General features: G+C 55.7%; 1 protein-coding gene across 8 annotated transcripts in view; it reads left to right on the top strand.

The window, feature by feature from the left end:
- The window catches only part of USP31 (ubiquitin specific peptidase 31), a 32,778-nt gene extending 19,704 nt beyond the window's left edge, over positions 1 to 13,074 (top strand). For 2 of the 8 annotated variants that reach the window (XM_063171504.1, XM_063171501.1), the window contains one exon: positions 704 to 8,118. In XM_063171504.1, coding sequence (XP_063027574.1) covers positions 704 to 2,244 — 1,541 coding nt within the window. In that variant the 3' untranslated portion in view covers positions 2,245 to 8,118. Of the gene's footprint in view, positions 1 to 703; positions 8,119 to 8,328; positions 8,389 to 9,190; positions 9,345 to 10,869; positions 11,022 to 12,526 lie in introns of those variants that run through there. The other 6 variants (XR_010029995.1, XR_010029992.1, XR_010029993.1 and 3 more) reach the window with 6 other exon arrangements.
- The last annotated feature ends 10,075 nt before the right edge of the window (positions 13,075 to 23,149 follow it).

The following is a 23,149-nucleotide window of genomic DNA, read 5'->3' as shown; positions in this document are numbered from 1 at the left end:
TGTCACAGTCCTGGCAGATTTAACATAAGCACTAATTACCTGCTGCTATGCTTATGGATGGTCCCAAGGAGGGAGATGAAAACTCACCCATGTGTGCAAGTTACTGTTCAGTTCCTGGATTTGCCTGGTTCCTCCACACATTGTCTTGTACCTTCTGAAAATGCAGAGCTTCGTGGGTCAGTCAGAGCATTTGGAAGCTGCTGTGGAGATGCCCCTGCAGCAGTGCTGTGACAGCTGTCAGGCCCAACCATGGAAGTCACACTTCTAAAATACTTGTATTTTGTTTTTCTAAATACAATTACATCACTTGATCTGGAGGTAGGAATCCTACTTTGCCTTTCACAGAATGCTCTGAGAAATATTCTTTAATACAGGATCATAATCCTAGCTGGTGATCTTGCCAGTTTCAAGGACTTTGGAGGTGCAAACCTTGTGTTTGATCTGGCGCTCAGGGATGAGAAAAGAATCTGGGTTATCAGTTAGAGGCTTCAGAAAGCTGCTCCTGGGTGACCCCTAGCATGTAACAGTTGTTGGATTCCTCATTCAACTTTTTTGCAAGAAGCTGTGCCTGCAGCCTGCGTGGAGATAAACATGGTGAGGTGTGGGTGGGCTGCTTGGCTCTCGTGGGGAAACGTGGATGGGTGGGGTAAACCAGCTGCAGCCTTGGCTTTCCCACTGAGACTGTCACGTGCTTTCTCTGCAGGAGGATTTTCAACTCGACCATTTGTAAGGAGTGTCCAGCGTCAGAGCTTGTCATCCAGATCCTCTGTCACCAGCCCGCTGGCAGTGAGTGAGAATGGTGTCAGGCCCTCGTGGTCACTCTCTGCAAAGCTGCAGTTCCGCTCCAACTCCCCATCACGCTTCTCTGGAGATTCCCCAGTACATACCTCTGCTTCCACTCTGGAGAAGATTGGGGAAGCTGCTGACGATAAAGTTTCCACCTCGTGCTTTGGCAGCCTGAGGAATCTCTCTAGCAGCTACTTGGAGCCCTGTGACAGCAGTCGGCGAGAGCACAGGGCAGCTCGCAGAGCCCCTTTGGCTGTCATGGAAGGGGCGTTCAGGGAAGAGTCCGTTGTAAGGACATCGAGCTCAGACCTTTCAGATGGCTATGGGAAAAGCTCTGTGCAGCCAGACAGGAATCACCCTGCTCTGGACCCTTTTGATAACAACAATCAAATCGCCTTTGTTGACCAGAGCGATTCTGTGGACAGCTCCCCAGTGAAGGAGGTGAAAGCCCCAGCTGGGACGGGGCTGGCCGCAGAGAAGGCACATGACACCCCTAAGAAGGGTCACAGCTCCAAAGGAGCTTCTGAGCCAGACAAAAGTTTGAGGAAGGGAAGGACAGTCTTAGCTACCCAAGAGAGCAAAGTCTCTCACTCTTCTCCTCCACTGAAGAGCTCTCAGAAAGCTTCCCGGTCTCGAAGTAAGGCAGACTCCTCGAGGGTCAGCGGGCGACACGGGTCTCCTGCTCCCACGCAGGCCAGGAAGGACCACAGCACAAAGCCCCTGGAGGCGTCTGTCCCTTCAGCTCCACAGAAGCAGAAGTCAGGTTCTTCTCCATCCTCCACAGCTGCCAAGAAAACCCCATCAGGCTCATTGACTAAGGGCTCTTCCTCTGGGAAGAGCCGGACTTCGGAGCGCAGCCTCAGCAGGGAGGGCTCCAAGGTCAGCCTGGGCTCGGATAAAACGAGCGTTACCAGCGGCTCCAGGACGAGCTCCCCGCGCATCAGCCACTCCAGGAGTGACAGCAGGGCAGTGGACAGCAGGCACGTGCGCAGCTCCTCCATGGCCAGCCTGCGCTCCCCGAGCACTGCCGCGCGCTCCGGCCTCAAGAGGGACAGCAAGTCGGAAGAGAAGGGTTTGTCTTTCTTTAAATCAGCCTTAAGGCAGAAGGAGACACGGAGGTCGGCAGACCTGGGGAAGACAACAATGCTTTCAAAAAAGACAGGGAGTGTCAGTTCCAAGTCAGGCAGTAAAAACGTGCTGGAGGACAAACCGGATAAAGGTGGTGTCCCACCAGCCTCTCAAACCAATGCCAACATGACCACAAAAGAAAAACTTGTCTCAAAAGATGCCACATCTAACAAACATTCTCTGCTATCCAGTCGCAAGTCCAAGTCTTCCCAGCTAGATCCCGGAGTCCAGTCTCCTCCTTCCAGTGGCAAGCAGTCTGCTGACAAGCCGCTGAAAAAGTTACCTTCCAGCATGCAGGTGTCTGTACGGCCTTCTCTGGAACCTCAGTGAAATGCTGCAATCCAGGTGTCTTTTCTTCTGCTGAGAAGCTAATTTATTCTGAGCTCTTGTTTTTTGTTCATGTGCCTAATGTATGTTTTTGAGGAGAAGTTAACTGCAAGTTGTTAAAGCGCCTTTGATTCTGCCATCAAACCAAATAGCCACAGGCAGCCAGCACTGGTGCAAGTAGCCTAGCTGGAGTCGTTGTTGAACATGAATGCAGCTGTCCCATAGCACTTGTACAGGAGTCTCTGTCGAAAGTGCAACAACTTTCTTCAGATTTGAGGGTTGGGACCTGCCCGCAGTTGTACTGACACTGGTGTGCTTTGTAGAGCTGTGAACTGATATTCCTTTGGTCTTGTTCTGAGTGGGCTGTGTCCACACTGGTGTATGGCCTTGTTCTGAGCTGTGGAGGATGCGAAGGAAACTGGAGAGACTGTCGCTTCTTTCTGCTCTCAACTCTCTGTCCCTGCTCCCCTCCATTTCCAAGCTTTCTAAAGGGCAATATTTCAACACTAATGTTGTTTCTCAGGTATATACTCAGCCAGTATAGGAGGGACTAGCATTAGTGACGGACAGAAAGGTACCTGTGTGTCTCTGTGCACGTCTGTGTAATAGATTTCCTTTTTGCATTCCAGCAGCAGGAAGTTTGAAATGTAACCTGCAGTTTTTGTTGCTATGTCTGTGAAGAGTTTTGCTTTGTCCATACCGAAGGCAACCTCTAGCCTGTCCTGTTTCACTACTTTCTTCTGAAATGCTCTACTAAACAACAGAAGAAATCCCTGGGCAGCAGCTGCTGGCCAGCTCGTCCTGTGGAAGCAGTGCCATGGGAGAGTTACATCCACACACCTGGATGGTCATGATGCTGTCAGGATGGCCCTGTTCAAACTCCTGGGAAGCATTTCCTGATGTGCTCAGACCCTTATCCTAGTGGTGTAATTAAGCCTCCATTATCTCTAGGGGTGATGTTTAGACCAAGTGTCATCCTGCCCTCTCTGAGCATGCTTTGACAGGGCCCTTGGTGTGGGTTGGAGGGGCAGTTTTCCTGTTCCCCAGAGTGCTGTACATTCTTCCCTCTGGCCTGCCTGTCCCCTGCCCGTGGGACTGGCTGCCACATGCCCCTCAGTGGAAGGTTCCCCTTCTTGTTTGGATGACAGCCTCCACCAGGGTCAAAACACTACATCTACTGATGTCTTTGTTTACATGCCCTTCTTACAGGGGAGATTCCTCAAGTTCTGTAAGGTTCCTCTTAAGGTGGATTTCTTAAGTCCTTTTACATATATGTGGTGTAATCCTTTTTTTTTTTTTAATCCATGAGTTTTTATTGACATGCTGCATATCCTTTATCCACAGCCTGTTGTGTAGGTTGTGACAAGCTGGGCAATGTGCTGGGCAGGCTCTCTGCTGAGTGAGGTCTGTGCCTGTCCAGCCCAATGGCAGAGCTTGGGCCAGGGACGTGTGTGCTCTGTCCCATCAGCATAACAAACTGGCCTCTGCCCCCTCCCTTGCTGAGGTCCTGCTTGCCCTGCAGGCAGCCTTGCCCCCAGGACACCTTGCTGCTCTGGGATCAGTTTTCTGCTCAGCACACACCTGCAGCAGGCTTGGGGAGGAGGGGTTGGGGGCAGCAGGCTCCTGGTGTGTGTGGGGCTGGGCTGGGAGTGCCCTCGAGCTGGGGTCAGTGTGGGATGAGCCCACCTGCCGTGGAGCCCTTGCAGGGTCCTGGTGATGTCCTGCTGCATCCCCTCCACGTGCTCCAGCAGTGCCCACAGCCTGAGGTGGAATGCCCTGCCTGTTCCAACCCAGACATGACTGTCCCCCCATGCATTCCTTCGCCCAGGCATTGTTTCAGTCTCGTTTATTGCAGCAACGAGAAGCAAAGATTGCACTGCTTGCTTCTGAAATGTATGACTTGGATTATTCATGGATTATTTTCTGTTACATCCAGCAGAGCAGATAAGACTTGCTTCACATTGCAGTACTTAAATTACTCCCTGAAATGTTGATGTTGAAGTATTTGTTTAAGGTTTTATCTGTATTAAGGTCTTACACTGTCTTGGCTCTTCTCTTGTAACAACTCTTCTAGCAAGAATGTAATTCTGGTGGCTTACGCTGGCTCCGTTTGGGATCTTTTAATAGACAGAACTACTTTCTGTGCATTTTGCCATGGACATTTGTGAAAGGTTATTTTTATCAAATGACATTTTTTTCATGTCATCATTCACTGGAGGAGTTTAAACTGGAAGCTGGTGTGTGGGTTTTGAGGTGGTTTGCTCCTGTGCTGCATGCCTGACTGAAGGGAATTTGGAGCCATGTCCAAACCCATGTTTTAGCTGAACACCAGTTCAATGTTTCTATCTGTAGCAAGATAATGGTCCTTGGAGCTCTCATTTGGGTAGAAGGGAGATGGAGGTCCTGGTATTCCAGCAGCTGATAAAAGTAATCGAACCTCTGCAATCCCATGAGAAGCCGATCTCACTCTCTTTCTGCACATTCTCCATAATTCCTGATGCTAATTGCTGCCAGCTCCGGCCCTATCTGCTCTCTCAATGCAGCCAGCCTGGATTTCTGTCCCTCTGGAAGGGCAGCTCTGTGCACAGGCTCCTTGCTGTGCAGTGTGAGTAGGCAGGAGGGCTGCCCTGGCAGTGCCCTTGTCCCTGAGCGGGTGGGGGCTGCTCCTCTCGGGTGGGTTTCCTGCTCAGGGAGTTTGGCTTGGGGTGCACCAGGCAAAGGGGTTTGGCTTAGCAGGGTGCACCAGGGCTCCTGTGGGACATGAGACATGCACTGGGCAGAATGGGGGAGTGTGAGCCTGTGGGGAGTGCATCCTGCTCGTGCCTGTGTCTGTACCAGGGCCCTTGGGAGCAGCCCCTGCTGTCCCTGCACAGCTCTGCCTGCCTGTGTCACACATCTTCAGTAGTCAGTGAGCTTCCTTGCACAGGACAAGCTTGAAGGGTGTGGGAAACACTGTTCTCTGGGAGTGTTAATCAAAGCCTTGTTGCTGTTACAGTCCTGACTCCATCAGTGAAGTAGGATAAATGTTTCAGAAATGGCATGTTTCAGAAATGTTATTACAGGCCCTACTTAAAGGGGAAAATCATCAGTCTTCTCTCCTTGCTTTAAAGCAGACTTCTCTCTTGTCCCTTTCATGTGTAGGAGCTCCTGTCCATGGTGTTGTGTTGTCCAGCTGCCAGGATGTGGCATGGTACCAGGGAACACTCGAGAGAGGGATCTGCCAAGTCCTAGATGCCAGCACCACCGTGGCTTTGCAGATGGATCCTTCAAGCAGCAGTGGCTTGAGCTGTTCTGGAGCAGCTGCATGTACATGGTCACATCTTAAAGTTCCTGTTGGCCATCAGAAGCACTCGTGGCTGTGGGGGAGGTGGGCTCTGCCATCTCCCAGAGGCTGCTGCTGCCCAGGGACCTCTGCCTGCCCTGGGTGGTGGCATGTAGGGCCTGGAAGTCTCACTGGCATCTGAGTGTGATGGGAGCAGCTCTGCCAGCTCTGTCCTGCCCAGCCTGGCTGGGTGGCGGGGTCTGGGGCCTTCCTGCCAAGGTCCTGGGAGCCAGGTACAGCTCACAGTGATGGGCAATGCCTGGGAAGGGAGGCCCAGGCATGGCCCTGCTCCCAGACAGGTGAGCTCCAAGGCAAAGCAGCGTTCAGGCAGAGTGTTTCCAGCTGGCTTTGGGTTGGTTTGCCTGTGCCAGCGTGGGACCTGCATTTCACCCCACATCCCCAGTCTGCCACTCGCTCCTGCTCCTGGAATTGGCCCCTGGGCACAGGAGAGCAGCGCCTTCATTCCAGTGCTCAATTCCTACAGGAGTCACCTAGAGACTTTTTTTTACCCTTTTTGGGCTGTGTCTTTTGGACAGTGTTTAGTAGTATTCAAGTTATAAGCACATTTTCAACGACGTGTATTGAAGAGGCACCTTTTATTTGTATTAATCACATTTGATAGACAATTTGGTGCCTGCAGTTCTCTGTAACTTGTGTCTCACTTTGGGTGTGTAAATTGTTAACCCTTTCACACTTATCAAATACGGATTAATAAAAACAAGATGCTTAGGATAGAAAGCTAGCAGCTTAATTGCACTTCTCCCACTGCAAGTGCCCTCATCGCTGTCGCTGCAGGGGTTTTGCTTTCTGAAGCTGCAACTGGAGCATGCCCAGCATTGTCCTCGGTGTGAGGCAGCCTGCATGGCCCTGCTGTCCCCCTGCATGTCCCTCCTAACTATGCAAGCCTCTCGCCCAGCCGTGGCTCTGGAGCAGGCTTGGAGCCTGTGCTGGCCCTGCTGCTGGCACACAGGAGCATGTCCCTGGGTTCTGCTTCCTTTGCACATCTCTGGCTCTTTCCTTTGCAGGATTCTGCGTTACTGACAAGGCTGCAGCGTAACGTAAGGTTAGAGGGATTGGAGCAGGGAAATGAGAACAAACTGATTTCTCTTTTGTGTTGTTTTTCCTTTTGTTGGCAGGGCAACCTGCTCGGCGTTCTGTGTGCAGCCTGGCATTGCATGCAGCGTGAGGGGCTGTGAGCAGGGCACACAGAGCTGCTGTGAGTGTCCTTGTCAGGGCAGCTGTTCCCTGCTGTTCCCTGCTGCCCAGGCTGCTCTTGGGGCTTTGCCTGCCTCTCTGGGGGAGCCCTGGGCTGCCCGGCCGTGCTCAGAGTGCCCTGGTGCTGGGGTGCTGGGGTTGGAGCCATGTCCTGTGGGCAGCCCTGTGTGCTGCACGGCCAGGGCAGCTGCCCTGGGCTTCCTGCAGGTCCCAGGACTCCTCCTTTGGTGCCCTCCCCTTGGTCAGCTGGCATGGAGAGGGTGTGGAAACAACATTCCAAATAATTTCACTGTTGGGTGGTGGTGGTTTTTGTTTTTGTTTTGATTTTTGGGTTTTTTTTGTTTTATTTTAGTTTGGTTTAGGTTTTTTTAAATCTTTGTCATTTGCCTACTAATCCAAAAGAATTTGGCAGTATCTAATGATACCTGTGGAGGGAACTGAAATTTAGTTTTAATCTGTGGTGAGATGAAAGTCCTACGTGGTTTTCTCAACAAAAGCATCGTAAAGCAGTTACTGTTAAGAGCTTTATTTTGTAGAAGAAAAGCACCTGAAGACTTGTACAATGTCTGTGTTAGACCTGAAGGCTTAGGGACTCTGTTTTTTAGAAGGTGATAGCACTCAATTTATCTGCAAATAGTGTTTTTTAAAAGACACAGATTAAAACTAAGTGTAACCACCAGTCCCGGCTCTCTCAGCCCTGCAGCGCACATGGGCTGGCCTCAGGCTCGTGTGCCATTTGTGAGTGCAATAACCCCTTTGGAGGTGCTACACTGCCTTGGGTAGGGTAACAAGGGAATCCAGGCCACCGGTGGCTCCTTCATTGTCCTGTGGCCTTCCAAGTATGAATTTGTACAGATTTGCTCACCACCTGTGCCTCACCATTGGTTAAAATTGAATTTTAAGTCCTGTTGCAAATGCAATTTCTCTTCTGGACACAATGTCAGATTTTACACTGGAATATCTACAGTTCTCAAACTGCATGTCACATCACTGTACCTGGTACAGGGACGTGGGGCTTTCCCACACCTTTGATATTCTCCTCTGTATTTTAATGTTTTTGACCTGTACAGTAATTGGAAAGCAGGCTGTCTACTTGGGGTTGAACATTGTACCATAAATTTTAAATTATTTGAGGACAACTGCATGAGACTGTGTCAATGCCTTTTATTATTTATTTGTATGTTTTATTATTCAAGGTGTATGCACTTTTAATATGCAGAATTTATATTTTTATGTTAAAAATCATTTTCTTTCAGAAAGAAGAGTTTGAATATGAGGAATTGGAATTAAGTGCAAAAAGGGGAATATGTAATAAAATACAATAAATTTATTACTAGGCATCCTGCCTGAGTGAGCGTTTTTCCAGGCTGCAGCTTCAGCCTTGCTGTGTTCCTGCCCTGCCTGCTCTGGGCCCAGGGTGGGGGCACAGGAGCTTCCCCAGGGCTGCTTTGGGGACACAGAGGCAGAGCCTGGCGTGGGCTCGGCCTGTGTGCTGGGGAGGGGAGGGCTCCTGCTGCCCCTGTGCTGTCCTGATGCTTCTCTCTCCACAGACCCTCACCCAGCGCTGCCCTGCTCGGAGGGGTGTGGGACCTGCACCAGAGCCACTGCTGGTGAGTGGGGCCCTGAGCCCAGGGCAGGGGGAGGTGCTCGGGTTCCTCTGTGCTGCAGGAGGGCTCACAGCTGCCCAGGCAGAGCTGGGAGTGCTCCCTGCCCATCCATCCATGGTTCCATCCATCCATGGTTCCATCCATCCATCCATGGTTCCATCCATCCATCCATGGTTCTATCCCTCCATCCATCCATCCATGGTTCCATCCATCCATGGTTCCATCCATCCATCCATGGTTCATCCATGCATCCATCCATCCATCCATCCATGGTTCCATCCATCCCTCCATCCCTCCATCCATCCATCCATCCATCCATGCATCCATCCGTCCATCCATCCATCCATCCATCCATCCATCCATCCATGGTTCCATCCACGCATCCATCCACGCATCCATCCATCCATCCATCCATCCATCCATCCATCCATCCATCCATCCATCCATCCATCCATCCATCCATCCATCCATCCATCCCTCGTGTCTCAGCCCCCCGCATGAAGGGGCTGCTCAGTGCCAGAGCAGTTCCCTGCCACCCCCAGCCCTGCCCTTGCCCCCTGCCACGCACAGCCCTGAGGCCAGGCTCCCCACAGGAGGGACACGTGGCCCCAGCTCCTGTGGCATTTGGGGCCAGGAGACCCCCAGGCACATCCCCGCCCCTCCAGGAGACCCTCAGGCCAGCCCTGCTACAGCATGGCCAGAGGTATTGGGGGCTGGGGTGGCTTCAGGGGTTCTGCCGTCAGCAGACACGGGAGGCTTGAAGCTCCTCCAGCTCTGTGCTAATTAAAGATCATTTTTCCTTTAGCAGGGTGAGCAGCGGTGGCTCCAGACGTGGAGGAGGGTGAGGATGGGCTGCTCCTGCTGCCACCCCCCAGCCCAGCGAGGAGGAGGAGGATGGAGCAAGGCAGGAGCAGGACAGGCTGCCTCTCCTGGTGCTGAATGGAAAACCTCTGTCCCTGGTGGGTTGTTTGCAGTGACCCAGCCGGGCTGGGAGAGCTGTGCAGGCACAGCCCCTGCCGGGCTGCCCAGTCTCGGGGCAGAGGGGGCACAGATTGGGCAGCCCAGGGTCTCCTCTGGGCCCAAGGATGGAAGGATGTGCCCCACCCTGAGCCTGCAGCCCTTTGTGCTGTGCCCTCAGATCCTCCTGCCCCAGTGAGCCCTCAGATCAGTGCATCAGGGGCTGGCTTGGGCATCACAAACTCACCTTTCAACATGATTTTTGGTTCTCAAGGGTTCCTTTTCTCTCCTCCTCCGTGCATATTTTTGCAGGAGGGGACTGTTGCACAGGTGAGCAGCATTGTCACCCCCATGCCCTCAGTGCTCACCAAAGGGGAAGTTGTCAGTGACTCCCGCTGTTCCCCAAATCCCCAGATGGGGTGTCCTGTCCCCGTGCCTGGCAGTGGTTACACAAATGGTGATGTTGGTGTGTCCATCAACAGCTGTGCTGCATGAGCCCTTGCCCACAGGGTCCTGGGGCCCTGGGGGATGCATGGTCCCTGCCAGGGAGCCTTGGTCTGTGTTTCCATCCATCCATCCATCCATCCATCCATCCTGCTGGGAGTGGTGAGCTGGAGCTGAGCCTGGGAGCTGCCCTGGCCAGTCAGGCACACGAGTCCCACCCCTACCGTGTACCAGAGGCACTGCTTCACAGCTTGTGTGGAAATGGGGATGGCAGATGTCATATTAAATCATGGGGTCATCATTTATTTATAGGTGATTACATTAAAGAGAGATTAATATAGCCGAAGGCTTTGCAGAATTAGAGTTAATGTACTTGTGTTTATTGTATTTGCCAACATTTCTGCAATCCAGCTGGGTTTTCTGGCCACAGGATTTAACAGTGAGCCCAGTGCCATCCTCCAGCCTCCCTGGGAGGGGGGTGCAAGGTCCATGTAGAACATCTGAGAACTTTGATCCTGGAGTGCTCAGTTCTGCTGCCTCCCACTCTGAGGGTCCGTGGGCAGCACCTGGGGCAGGGCAGGGCCCAGTAAGGCTTGGGGTGGGTTGGGAGGGGAGCCCAGGGCTGGGGCTCCCAGGCTGGATTATGCTGTGTTTAACTGGGATCAGACCAGGCAGAGCTGGGCACAGGGCTCTGAACCCTGGGCAGGGGCTGTGTCCCTGAGGAGCAGCCGTGGGGCAGTGCCAGGTGTTTCCTTGGCCCTGTCGCTGTCCCATGGGCTGCAGGGTGTGCTGCCAGCTCAGGGGGCACCAGCAGAGCTGCCCTGCTGATGGATGCACCAGAGGAGCCAGGAACAGCCTGTGCGTGGCTGGAGGTGCCAAAGCACACAGGAATGGTCCCTGGTTGTGCCAGTCAGGACTGAGAGTGCAGAGTGGGTGCCTGGTGGGACACTGCCTGCCTCTGAGAGCCACAACAAACCCGGGTTTGGGAGGCTGTCAATAAATTGTAACACATTAGGCACTGTCACCCCTACCCCTGGACTCTTAAATTTTGCTCTAATTGGAGTATTGCTTTTCCTTCCTCAGCACTTTTTCCCCTCGGCCAGGTATCGATCCTGGCTCTGTGGGGATCTGGGCTAACTGTTGGCAATTTATGGGAACATAAAACTAGTCCATCGTAGAGCAAAAACCCAGCTTTTAATAAGAAATGGCGACATCAGCCAGAGGCTGATTCCAAGGTGGGTTTACCATTTTACTGTGGGTCCCCAGGTCAGGGGAACAGGGGCTGTTCGGGGACCATCAGGGACCATCAGAAGTCTCTTGTGCTGGGCTACCCTGTGGGCAGGGGCGGCCTGAGGGGCTTTTGAAGATGTGGGGTCTCCTTTCTGGTCTCCTGTGTCCCTTCCCATGGTGGCTGAGGGTCTGGCTCGGGTCCGCTGACCCCACAGGACCTGGGTCCATGGTGTGTCCCCTCCTGCCTTGGTCTCTGCTGTGTGTGACAGGAGCTGGTGGTCAGCAGGCTGGGCTGGGGCTGCAGGAGATCACTGCCAATGAGGGGCTCTGGTGCTGGGCAACCTCCCCAATCCCTTCACGTGTCCTTGCTCAGCTCCCCCAGCCCCTGGGGCTCTCCCCTGGTGATGGATGCTGGTGGCTTTGCGGAGTGAGGCTGGTTGTGAATTCCTGACCCGTGGGCCTTTATCCTGTTGGGGTGTTCCTGCAGCTTTGGGGGTGTGGGGTCCTTGGGGAGCAGGTCCCTTGGATTAGGAGGCACCTGGCACTCCCAGCCCAGCTCCAGCCCTTATGGGAGCTCCCGAGCATCCCTCACTCCCAAAGCAGCTCCCAGCCCCTGTGGGAGCTCCCGAGCATCCCTCACTCCCAAAGCAGCTCCCAGCCCCTATGGAGCTCCCGAGCATCCCCTCACTCCCAAACCAGCTCCCAGCCCTATGGGAGCTCCCGAGCATCCCCTCACTCGCAGCCCTGCTCCATCCCTCGCTCCCCGCCCAGCCAGCAGACGGTCGCTCTGCCCTGTCTGTGTCACGCAGCGCCAGGGCGTGTCGTGTTGGGTGTCCCGGTGCTGTAACAGCTGCTCTCCCCGCCATTTGCTGCCATCTAATTGTGGTTTTATTGAAATGAGTCTAAATTGTCTGGGAATACATTAGCTCGCTGTCCCTGTGGCGCGCACTCCGTTAGATGTGAGCGCTCCGCAGATCGCTCCCGTTTTTAATCTTGCAGAACCGGCTCCCTGGAGAGCGGCTGCACTTCCCAACAGCCCTGATGAGTTTCCAGGGCTGGGGTCAGACTGTTTGGCAGTGGTAATGGGGCCGGGGGCCGCTCTGTGCTCCAGACTGTGAATAACGCCGCGGCTGCTGCCCCGCTCCCTCTGCTCCAGTGTGAGCGCCGCAAAGCAGCTCCCGGAGCCCCCAGGACAGTCTTGAAGCACTTTAGTATTTTGCGAATGATTTATTGAGGGTAACGAGCAGATGATAGACCGCATTTCAAGGTGTGGATTATCTATTAGAGCTCATGTTGAAGGCATCTGCGCTGACAAGCTGCTGCCGAGCGAGGCAAGCACCAGCGGTCTGCTGTGTGGCAGGAGGGGTCAGCGCCCCTCGTGCCCGGTCAGCAGGAACCTGGTGGCGGTTCCCCGGTGCTGGGTGGTTCATGGGCTGTGGCATCACCTCTGCAGCTGAGGGAAGGAGGTGGGCAGGGGCTCCACTGATGTCTCAGGTGATTTGCCTTGCAGGGCCGGTCGTGCCCCCAGCACCTGCGGTGCTGCCCCACCCGTGGCCCGGCGGGTCCGCGGTCCCCGGAAGGCGCTGGCTGCGGGACACGAAGCTCTTTGCGCTCCAGGGTCTGCGGGACACGAAGCTCTTTGCGCTCCAGGGTCTGCGGGACACGAAGCTCTTTGCGCTCCAGGGTCTGCCCTGCATCGTCTTTCACCCCTCCTGCAGTCGGTGCCGCCCGTCCCCGTGTGGCACAGCCAAGCCGGGCCCAAAGGGGGCCCTGTGGGCTCGGAGTGACCGCGAATGGACATTGTCCCCTGGGCACCCCTTCTCTGCTGCGGGGGCTGCCCTCTTGCTGTGCTGGCTTCGTTACAGCGAGATTAATGCTGGTTATTGGGAGTTTTTATCACCTCAATGTTTCCCCTCAGCTCCTGAAAACAGCTTCTGCCCGGATTTATTACCTGGCAGATAAATACAAGTGCAGGTTTATTTTGTCTCCCTGTTCATCAGAAAGGAATGAAAATGTAAGCAAAATAGTAAAAATAAAATAGACTCAGTTTTTCTTTAATTGACCTTTGATTTTTAACGTAATACCTTCCCCATGTTGCTGCTTCAGCCTTTAATTTCTCTCGGTGAAGTGGCTGTGTTCAATGATTCATTCTGTCCTGAGGCAAAGCACACACTGTAATTGGTTTTTAACTTCCTGGAATGTCAAAGCCAGGATTGAAATTTTACGTATCGCACCACCGATTCAATACTGGCTTTAATAATAATGTTGCAGAAAGGAAAGCAGATTTACAGCTGTAGAAAAATGTAATCAAATTTTGAGCCTGAATGCAGTAAGTCCAAATGCTAGTTTTCATTTGGAAACTTGTTAGATAGATGTGACATCACCTGAGCGGTTCCCAGCTCATTTCTGCTCTCCGAGCCGCGGCCGGGGGAGCTCGGAGGGCCGGGGCAGGGTGGGGACGGCGGGTCCGCTGCGGCTGCTCCGGGGCCGCGCTGCGCTGCCCAGCGCCCGACACGGGCCGGTACCGAGCGCTCGGCCGGGGCCGCTCGCGATGGCAGTGGCCCCAGGTTCGGCCTGAAATCGGCCTGAAATTCGGCCCGAGGTCCGCCCGAGATCTGGCCCAGGTCCGGCCCAGGTCCGCCCGAGATCCACCCGAAATCCGGCCGAGGTCTGGCCCGAGATCCGGCCCAGGTCCGGCCCAGGTTGCGCCGTTGCCGCCGCCGGGGCTCTCCCGGTCCGGTCCGGGCTCTGCCGGTGCCGCTCCGCGGGCCGGGGGCTGCTGGGGGAAACACCCCGACAGCGCTGCAGACACCAAACAAGCAATCGATTCTGGCCAATTAATGTCTGATAAAAACTAATAACCCTCCTCTCCCTTTCTTATTACCGAATGACCTCCAGCGATCCATTAGTTTAACAAATGATATGCGGACGTTCAGCATGGCTAATGGCTCTGGATTAACGCCGCTGACACCTAATTCATCAGCGTGCCCGCACCACAGCGCTGCCGTGCCGCACCCTCCATCGCAGCGCGTTCCACAGCGCCCGGCCCTGGCACCCCGTGTCGCCTCCGTGTCCCCGTGTCGCCCCCGTGCCGTGCCCGGTGCCAGTGCCCGTTCCCGGTGCCCTTTGGCCGCAGGCTCTGCGCATCGCCCCGCAGCGCCGCGCTCCCTGCGAGCTGCTAGCGTGTCCTAAAAAGCTAACTAAGCTGAAATTATTTTCTTTCCTCTGAAAAGCCTTTAAATAATGTATTGCCCTCACTCGCTGTTACTGAGTGTTTTTTTAAACACAGGGAACTTTTTTTTTCCTTCTCCCTTTTGCGTTGCATCTGTTTGTGGTAGGGTATGAATTCCCTTGGGAGGATCTCTGGAAATTCCATCTCAAGGCCAGTGCCCAGTGCCCCCGAGCTCCCAGCCCGGCCCCTGGAGCGGAGGGCTCTGGAGTGGCCCCTTGCAGAGGCTGAGGGGAAAAGCTCCCGGCCCTGTTTGCGGTGAAAAGAGCTGAGCAGCCCCAGGGACAGCGGGGAGAAGGATGGGAAGGGCCCCGCAGTGTTGCTCCGGGCTGGCAGCGCTCCATCGCCCCGGCCTGTGCCCGGCTGGCGGCTGGGAACGCTCCCTGGGCTCCGGGATGGTTCCTCCCAGCCAGCTGCCAGCGCTGGCAGCAGCGCGGCCCCGACACCGGCCCCGGCTCCAGCCCCGACACCGGCCCCGACACCGGCCCCGGCTCCAGCCCCGACACCGGCCCCGACACCGGCCCCGGCTCCAGCCCCGGCTCCATCCCCGGCTCCATCCCCGGCTCCAGCCCCGACACCGGCCCCGACACCGGCCCCGGCTCCATCCCCGGCTCCATCCCCGGCTCCATCCCCGGCTCCAGCCCCGACACCGGCCCCGACACCGGCCCCGGCTCCATCCCCGGCTCCATCCCCGGCTCCAGCCCCGGCTCCAGCCCCGGCTCCATCCCCGGCTCCATCCCCGGCTCCAGCCCCGGCTCCAGCCCCGACACCGGCCCCGACACCGGCCCCGGCTCCATCCCCGGCTCCATCCCCGACCCCGGCCCCGGCTCCATCCCCGGCTCCATCCCCGGCTCCAGCCCCTGCTCCATCCCCGACACCGGCCCCGACACCGGCCCCGGCTCCATCCCCGGCTCCATCCCCGACACCGGCCCCGGCTCCAGCCCCGGCTCCAGCCCCGGCTCCAGCCCCGGCTCCATCCCCGGCTCCAGCTCCGGAGCTCGGCAGGATCCCGGGGTTGGCCGGGGCTGTCGGCTGAGCTGCAGCACCACGGCCAACCCCTATTGATTTCCATGGCTGCTAATGGTCTTTTTCATACTAGAAGAGGCTTTTGTGGGGAGAACTTAATCCAGTCCTATCACTGGGTGAAATCGCGCTGCTCACTGCTCAGATTTCCAGGATGTGAGCTACTGTAATAGCAGAGGGAGTTTTATCTAATACATTTAATGCTCCAATATTTTCATGGCATGACAGGTTCTAATTGCACTGCTGCAGTACCAGGAGCAAGAGAGCCCGGGGTCTGCGGGTGTGAGGGGGCTGTGCTGGCACACGGTGGCACCATGGCTGTCACTGTCACCAGTGGCTGTGCTGAGCCCCAGTGTAACCACCAGCACAGACTATTGAGGTGATGATGAGGCTGGTGCTGGACAGGATGGAAATGTGCAGGGAACTGGAACCTGGTGTTCCCCAGAGCCATTTCTGGCCTTTTCTCTCCCCAGCAGAGCTGCTCTTGTTGCTGGATGTTTGGGTTGGGGCCAGGGACAAAGCCTCGGGTCAGATGGGGTGACAGAGGTGGCACCTCTTGGGACAAGGGATGCCAGGGCAAGGTCAGGCCCTGTGTGCTCTCGTGCGGGGCAGCAGGGCAGGCTCAGGGCAGGCAGGACGTGCTGAGCTGTGCCTGTGTTGCAGGACAGGCTCCCTTTGGCTTGCCCCTGGCTGCAGGACAGGCTCCCCTTGTCATGCCCCCCTTGCCATGTCCCTGTGCCCCAGGACACGCTCCCCTTGCTGTGCCCGTGGCCTGTGCCAGCCCAGGGCTCTGCCAGCTGCACTCGAGGCAGGCAGCCCAGCCCTCCCCTCGTGGCCCAGAGCAGAGCTCAGGGCTTGGCTTGTGCAGGGCTGGAGATGTGCTCCTGCCTTTGAACCGATGTGCAGGGAGGCCCCATGGACTGTGATGGCCAGGATCAAAGGTTAGGGAATTTCTCTGTGTAACTTATGTAAATGAGGACTAATGAGGTTTTCATGATTACCTTTAATTAGCTTTTCCACAAGTAGCAAAGGTTTATATGGCCAGGATGGGTGGCACATGCAGGTATGTGCACAGCCAAGAACCTTCATTAAAAACATTTCTAAAAAATTAATCTGCAAGATGCAAATTATCTATTAAATGCTCAAGAAGAAGGTTTCAAACGGGAAAAAAAAAAAAAAACAGCCCAAGGAAAGCAGCAGCTCTGCTCTGCCAGCCCTGCAGGGCTGTGGTGTGCAGAGCAGGGCAGGCTGTGCCACACGGGGGATGTCTGTCCGTCCTTGAGGCTGTGTGGCAGGCACAGAGCTGGTGCTGGGTGCTACTGCAGGGTCCTGGGCAGCCTGGACAGAGAGGTTTGTACCAGGGTCAGGAGCAGCTCCCCTTGGAGCTTCCCTCTTGATCCTGAAGAGCTGCAGCCTTGTGTTGGGCACGGGCAGAGCATACATGAAGAGACAGCAGAGCGAGTGAGTGAGATGGTTCGGACAACTGCATCCAATTAGCCTGACATTAATCCTGGGCAAACATGTGGAAAAATCACTGCAAAATTCAATTAATGGGAGAATTAGAGCCTGGGAATAGAAATTCATGCCTGTCAGCGTGGTTGAGCAGAAATAGGTCCTGTCAAACCGGCCTGATTTCGTTCTTTGATGAGGTTCTGAGTTTGGTGGTGGCACAGCAATGGCCTGTGTTCCCCTCAGTGCCACAATGCCCTGGGGAATGAGTGATGAGAATGGATTGGAATGCAGGGCTGAGGAAGGGGAGGGAAAGCCTTGTTCTGCAGCTGGGGATGGCAGTGTCTTCCTGGGGAGCTGTGTCCCTGTCCAGGTGTGAGAGCAGAGGTGCCGTGGGGCAGGAACGGCTGGTGCTCGGGCAGGGGGAGTGGAGGAGAGACACGAGACAGGACACTGCTGCTGCTGCTGCTGCTGCTGCTGCTGCTCTGGGGCAGGGAATCGCCCGCCTGGCACAGGAGCAGAGCTCCCCTCCCCACAGCACCGGCTCTCTGGGGAAAACGTGTGTGCACGAAACGTTAAGTTTGCTTTATTCAAACTATTACATGAAAATGACTCTGAGTGTTGTGAAAGCAGCAGGAACTGTGCCCAAATCTCCGTTGCCCTGGCAGGAGGTGCCATGGAGAGGTGGCATGTGACAGCCAGAGCACTCTGCCCCATGTCTGGGCACCCTGGTGCTGCCTGGCTGGAGGATGCTGCCTGTCCCCGCTGCCTGGGAGGGTGACAGGCAGCCGGGCTGCAGGAACCACTTGGCTCCAGCACTGCCACTAACGTTTCCAATTTCCCTCTGGAAATTGTTTCTGTCAATATTTTAATTTCATTTGGGCTGAGCAGGTGGAGCGGAGGCAGGGCATCCTGAGCAGATCATTTGTCTCCTGCTCCGGGCTTGGCGGGGACCCACCACATGGCCCACTGCCAGCAGCTCCTCATGGATGGAGCCAGCATGGCCAGAGCAGGAGGGCATCGAGCCTGCTGCCCCAGGGCCCTGCAGCAGGGCTGGGCTCTGGGCAGGACTCACAGGCAGGGACCCACTGGTGCTTCCTATGGGGCCACCACACTCCCCCTGTGCCACGGGAGCACCATCAAGGTGGGAGCCTGGCCCAGCAAAGCCCCCAGGGCACAAAGTGCAGGAGGAGGCGATGCCCAGGCTGCTGGAGCACTGAGGCCACAGAGGGCAGGGAGCCCCTCATGCTCCTCTGCCCTCCCAGGTGCCCCCAGTGCTCTCCCTGCAGTGAGGGGTCTTTGTTGGGGAGAGGAACTGGGTCTCACCAGATGGTGGGGCTGATAAATTGCCCAGGAAAAGCAAACTAGTACATGCAGCTCGCGTTTCCTCTGCGTCTCCATTGCAAAGTGCCAAAAGAAATCTGTCTCAGGAATTATTTCAGAGAGGGTAATTTCTGTTTCCCAGTTGCTGTCATACATTAGAAATATCTGAAATGCCTCCGGTTGGTTTCCAGTGGTGAGGAGCAGCCAGGGGCTGCCATGGATGAGAAGCACTAAAAGAAAATAAATTAGCCTCTTGCACTCAGCCCTTCTCAGCAGCGCACCACGAGTGACGAGCAGCTGCTGCTTAAGTAACGACCAGAATAATGAGCAGAGCAAGGTCCGCAAGGGAATATTAACTCTGAGAAATTACATTTTCTCCCCCTTTTGAAGTTTGCCCCGTCCTGGTGTGGAGGTGAGCCATGGCTGCTGGAGCTGGCAGCGAGGGCTGTGGTGCTGCTCTGCAGCATCCTCTGCCCCACTCTGCCCGTGCCAATGCTCTTCCCTTCCTCCCCTGTCAGCCCCGGGCCAGTCTGTCTTTTCCTGGCCCAGCCAGGTGTAAACCTGCTGTGCCTCCCACACCACCCAGTCACCTGCAATGCAACAGGACTGGCACTGGCCACTGCAGTGCCACACTGCTCACCACCACACTCTCACCCTGGCTCTGCAGCCAGGGAAGAGCCTGAGCAGAGGGCACAGGGCTGCACTGCGCTCTGAGCTGAGCTCTGTGTTTCCGGCAGGCTGGCCCACGTTGGATGGAGCGGGTGGCTGTGGCAGCCAGAGCTTCTTGGTGGCCGTGAGTGAGCCCCCGTGCCTGGCACAGGGTGGGGGAGCTGCTGGCACCAAGATCCCTTGTGGCAGCTCCTGGGCACCATGACCCACCTGTCCCTGGGTACCATGACCCACCTGTCCCTGGGCACCGTGAGCCCACCTGTCCCTGGGCACCATGGGCCCACCTGTCCCTGGGCACCATGACCCACCTGTCCCTGGGCTTGCCCTGCTGCTGCTGTGCATTTCCCAAAGCCAGGGGTGTGTTTTTCTAGCCCGTAACAGGAGCGACCCAGTGCTGAGCCCTGCTGTGTAGCAATGAGTGTTTCAGGAGGCTCACCCCTCTGAAGATGTAAGCCAGCAGCACTCCTGAATTTCAATTCTTTTATCTCCTCTGGTTGGCTGAGTCATCCAGGGACCATTCCCCTGACGTATGGCTCCGTGTGTACACAATCCCCATTACACAGGGCTGCAGTTTGGAGAAAGTGCCTTTTTTCCCAGTGGTGATTAATGATGATAATCTCCCCTCCCACCGAGCCTCTCAGGTACCTGTTGCAGAGCCACCATCCCCAGAGGATGCTGTGCACTTAATGTGCCACCGTCAGACAAACTGCACATCCTTCTGCTGAAAAAGACGCTGAACAAACCTGAACGGGCTGTAAGATTTCTTTGTCTTGTTTCCCACAACACCCATTTCATCTGTCCCACACGGGTGAGCAACGGGGAAGCAGCAGGTTTGGTGTGCCCTCCCAAGCACGTGGGGGATCCCTTGGGATGATCCTGTGGGGCTGCACATGGGGGGATCTCGTGGGGGGATCCCTCAGCTGCTCCTCTGGACAAGATGCCATCAGCAGTGGCTAATTGATAATTTGGACTTGCACTGATAATTTGTACTTGCATTTTTGCCAGGCTGCTGGTCCCAGGGAGGCAGCCCTTTGGGGGAGGCAGCCCTTGGCAGAGTCTCTGCCTTGACAAGCTGCAAGTGCAGGAGTGAGGGCATTAAAATGCTTGTGTTGATCTGGCAGGGACAGCGCTGGGACAGCGACAGGCAGTGATTTGCTGGGAAAGAGGGAAATGACAATATTCTCCATCAACGTTATTATAGGGCTGTGCCTCAGGGTGGACAACCCAAGAGCTGTGAGAAAGACTTTAATTTGCTTTTCCTCCCCAAGGAGAGCTAATGGCGCTCAGTGCAGCTCTGGCCAGCAGCCACCCTCGGTGCCAGGGGGCACCGAGCACCCTGAGTGCCACACAATGGCAGGGATGGGGGACTGTCCCCAGCCGGGCCGGGGCTGGCGTGGCTGAGGTGCCCCCCTGCTCCACCCAGCTCTGCAGAGACACAGCACATCTGAATGAGCTTGTCAAATGAGATTTTCTGTCTGGTTAGAAATGGATTTTCGAGCTCCTCGCTCGCATGTAAACATTTTTAGTGGTCCCCAGCCAAATCAGAGCCAGTGAGAGCGAACATCAGGCAGAGCAGACCCAGTCCCTGCAGGGAAATCACTGGCCACAGAAGGAAACCAAATGCGTGATGGCTTCGAAAGGCATCCATTAAAGTTGTGCTGAAGTGATTCATGGTGCTGGTAGTTAGACTTTAATTAGATCTTAATCATGTAATTTTATCTTTGTTTTAGAGATTAGAGATAAATGAATGGATTGGTCTCATAACAGTGCTGTGACTAAACAGAGCACTGCCACATGGCAGCTCCGTGGCAGGCAGAGATGGGACTGGGAGCATTGGCCCCTCTGGGTGCTCTAAATAAAATTGGTGTGTTTTAAAGAAAGAAAGAAATTTATTTAAAACACACAAATCCACCAGGACCTACCAACACTTTCCCTCCTGGCTGCTCTTTTGGGCATCCCCAGAGCTGTGGCACAGAGCTGCTGTGCCCTGCAGGGTATGTGGACGGATGAGCACGCCCTGAGTGGCAATGGCAGCGGGACCATCCCTCTGCTGGCATGCAGGAACCCTGGATGTGTATCCCTGGAGGGGTTTCCTCCCTTGCAGCTGTGGGACCTGTCAGTATCTGCCCTGCCTTGCACCTTGCTCTTCAGTTACTTTATTTGAGCCCTACAAAACGGGCCCAGGTTTGCAGAATTATTCCCCATGGGTGGCAGGACAGGGACAATGCTGCTGAGGCACAGCCCAGCTCTGTGGGGCACAGAGCCCACTGCCAGGGCTGCCCCTGGGGCTGGGATCACCCATGCCTGGCACAGGGGCCGTGTCCTGAAGCACATTCCCAGCAGCCACGCCTGGCAGGGGATGCAGCAGCTCCATCCAAGCCTCAGCTTTTGCCTCTCCGGGCTCTCTGAGCTCTGCCCAGGGCTCGCCCCTGGGCTGGCAGGGAGGCGAGGTGGCAGCTCTGTGCCCCACGGTGCTGCAGTGCCCGCTGCCAGAGCTGAGCCAGCCCCGCTGCCCTTGAGCCCTTGCCTGCCCTTGCTGCAGTGGCAGTGCCCCCTTCCCACCTTCCCTCTCCTGCTTGACATGCCACAGGAGCCACTCGAGCTCATTACTCTGGGAGATTATAGGTCCCCAGGTAATAACGAGTCTTCAGATAATTACTAACAGATTCTCTAATAGGAATGCACTCGGTTGAATCCATTCAGTCACTGGGTAAATATTTATCCCTGAGCTGTCCTTATCTCCAGCCACTGGAGCGTGCCAGCGACGCTTTGCTGTCCCCACGCCACAGGAGCCAGCTGGGGAGCGAGCTGAGGTCCCTTCACACCTTGACACAGCTATTGACACACCTATTATACACTCACTGACACACCTGTTATACACTTACTAACACACCTATTATACACTCACTGACACACCTGTTATACACTTACTAACACACCTATTGACACACCTATTATACACTTACTAACACACCTGTTATACACTTACTAACACACCTATTACACACTTACTAACAAACACACCTGTTATACACTTACTAACACACCTATTGACACACCTATTATACACTTACTAACACACCTGTTATACACTTACTAACACACCTATTACACACTTACTAACACACCTATCCACAGCAGGGCGCCTGCCCTGACCCGGCCTCATGCCGTGGCTCGGGGATGGCCGGGACCCAGCATCACACGCTGTGAGCCCCAGCAGCGATGTCCCCTGTCCCTGTGGGAGCTGTGCCATCCAGCCATGCCCATCCAGCTGTTTCCATCCAGCCGTGCCATCCAGCCGTGCCCATCCAGCTGTGCCCATCCAGCTGTGCCCATCCAGCCGTGCCCATCCAGCTGTGCCCATCCAGCTGTGCTGGGCAGCAGGGACAGACCCTGAGTCACCCCAGCCCGTGCTCCTGTTCCTTGCTGCAGCCTGATGCAATCATGGGAGGGAGCTTGACCTCCTTGACTGTGTGAATCCCAGCTGCCCTGAGCCCCCATCATCCCGAGGGCTTGGAGGTCTCCGTTAATGACTGTATTTACCTGCTGCCCACTCTGTGTGCGGGGAAGGAGGTGAGCTGGGAGCACACAGCCGAGCATTGCAGTGGGGGACAGGGCTGGGAGCCCCCCACAGCCACTCCCAGGACTCTGCCTGCTCCAGCGAGCATGGAACCAGCAGTGAAAATGAATCATATTAGCTTGGTAAGAAGTTAATCAAATTTTCTCGGTGCTCACGGTGCTGCGGTCCTGCCGTGGTCAGAGGGATAACAATGCTTGCTCCTCGTGCCCCTGGAAATACCAGGGCTGGATTTAACGAGCTGCTCCAGTGACCGTGGGAGACCCTGGAGCCGCGGTGTCCCAGGGCTGCGCCCCCCGGGTCAGGGCGTCCCCACTGGGGACAGGCAGGGTGAGGAACTGATGGGGACACCATGACAAAGGTAACATCCTGACTGGGGGTCCTGGGGCAGTCCCAGTGGGGAAAGGACCATTCTGGGAGGAGAGGCTGCTCCCAGGCAGGAGCAGGGCTGTGGCTCCCTGGATGTGCCAGTGGCTGTGCTCTCCTGGGCAGGGCACTCACCACTGATGGGAACGGGCCAGGGAAGGACCCCCTTGGCCCAGCTGGTCTCAAGAGCTGGATCGGGGACCACTTAAACCACATTCATTATGGTTAACCATTTATGAGCTGATAAATATTGAACAGCTGCTCTCTGGGGTTCAGGCCTGAGTGCACCCATCAAAGCACAGCACACAGGACGGGGTGGCTGCTGTGGGGACAGCCGGGGCCGCGCTGTGCCAGGGATGGCTGCAAACAGTGGTGTGACAGCCCTGAGAGCAGAGCCCCTGTCCCCGGTGCCCTGCCAGGCCGGGCCAGCACCAGGGTCCCTCTGGCAGCCCCTGTGCTGGGCATCACCTCTCCAAACCAGCAGCACCCCATGTCCT

Source organism: Melospiza melodia, chromosome 18 (genome assembly GCF_035770615.1).
Source record: "Melospiza melodia melodia isolate bMelMel2 chromosome 18, bMelMel2.pri, whole genome shotgun sequence".
Classification (NCBI taxonomy): domain Eukaryota; kingdom Metazoa; phylum Chordata; class Aves; order Passeriformes; family Passerellidae; genus Melospiza; species Melospiza melodia.
The sequence above is the reverse complement of the archived record's forward strand: the minus strand, read 5'-3'. Positions and strand labels throughout refer to the sequence as shown.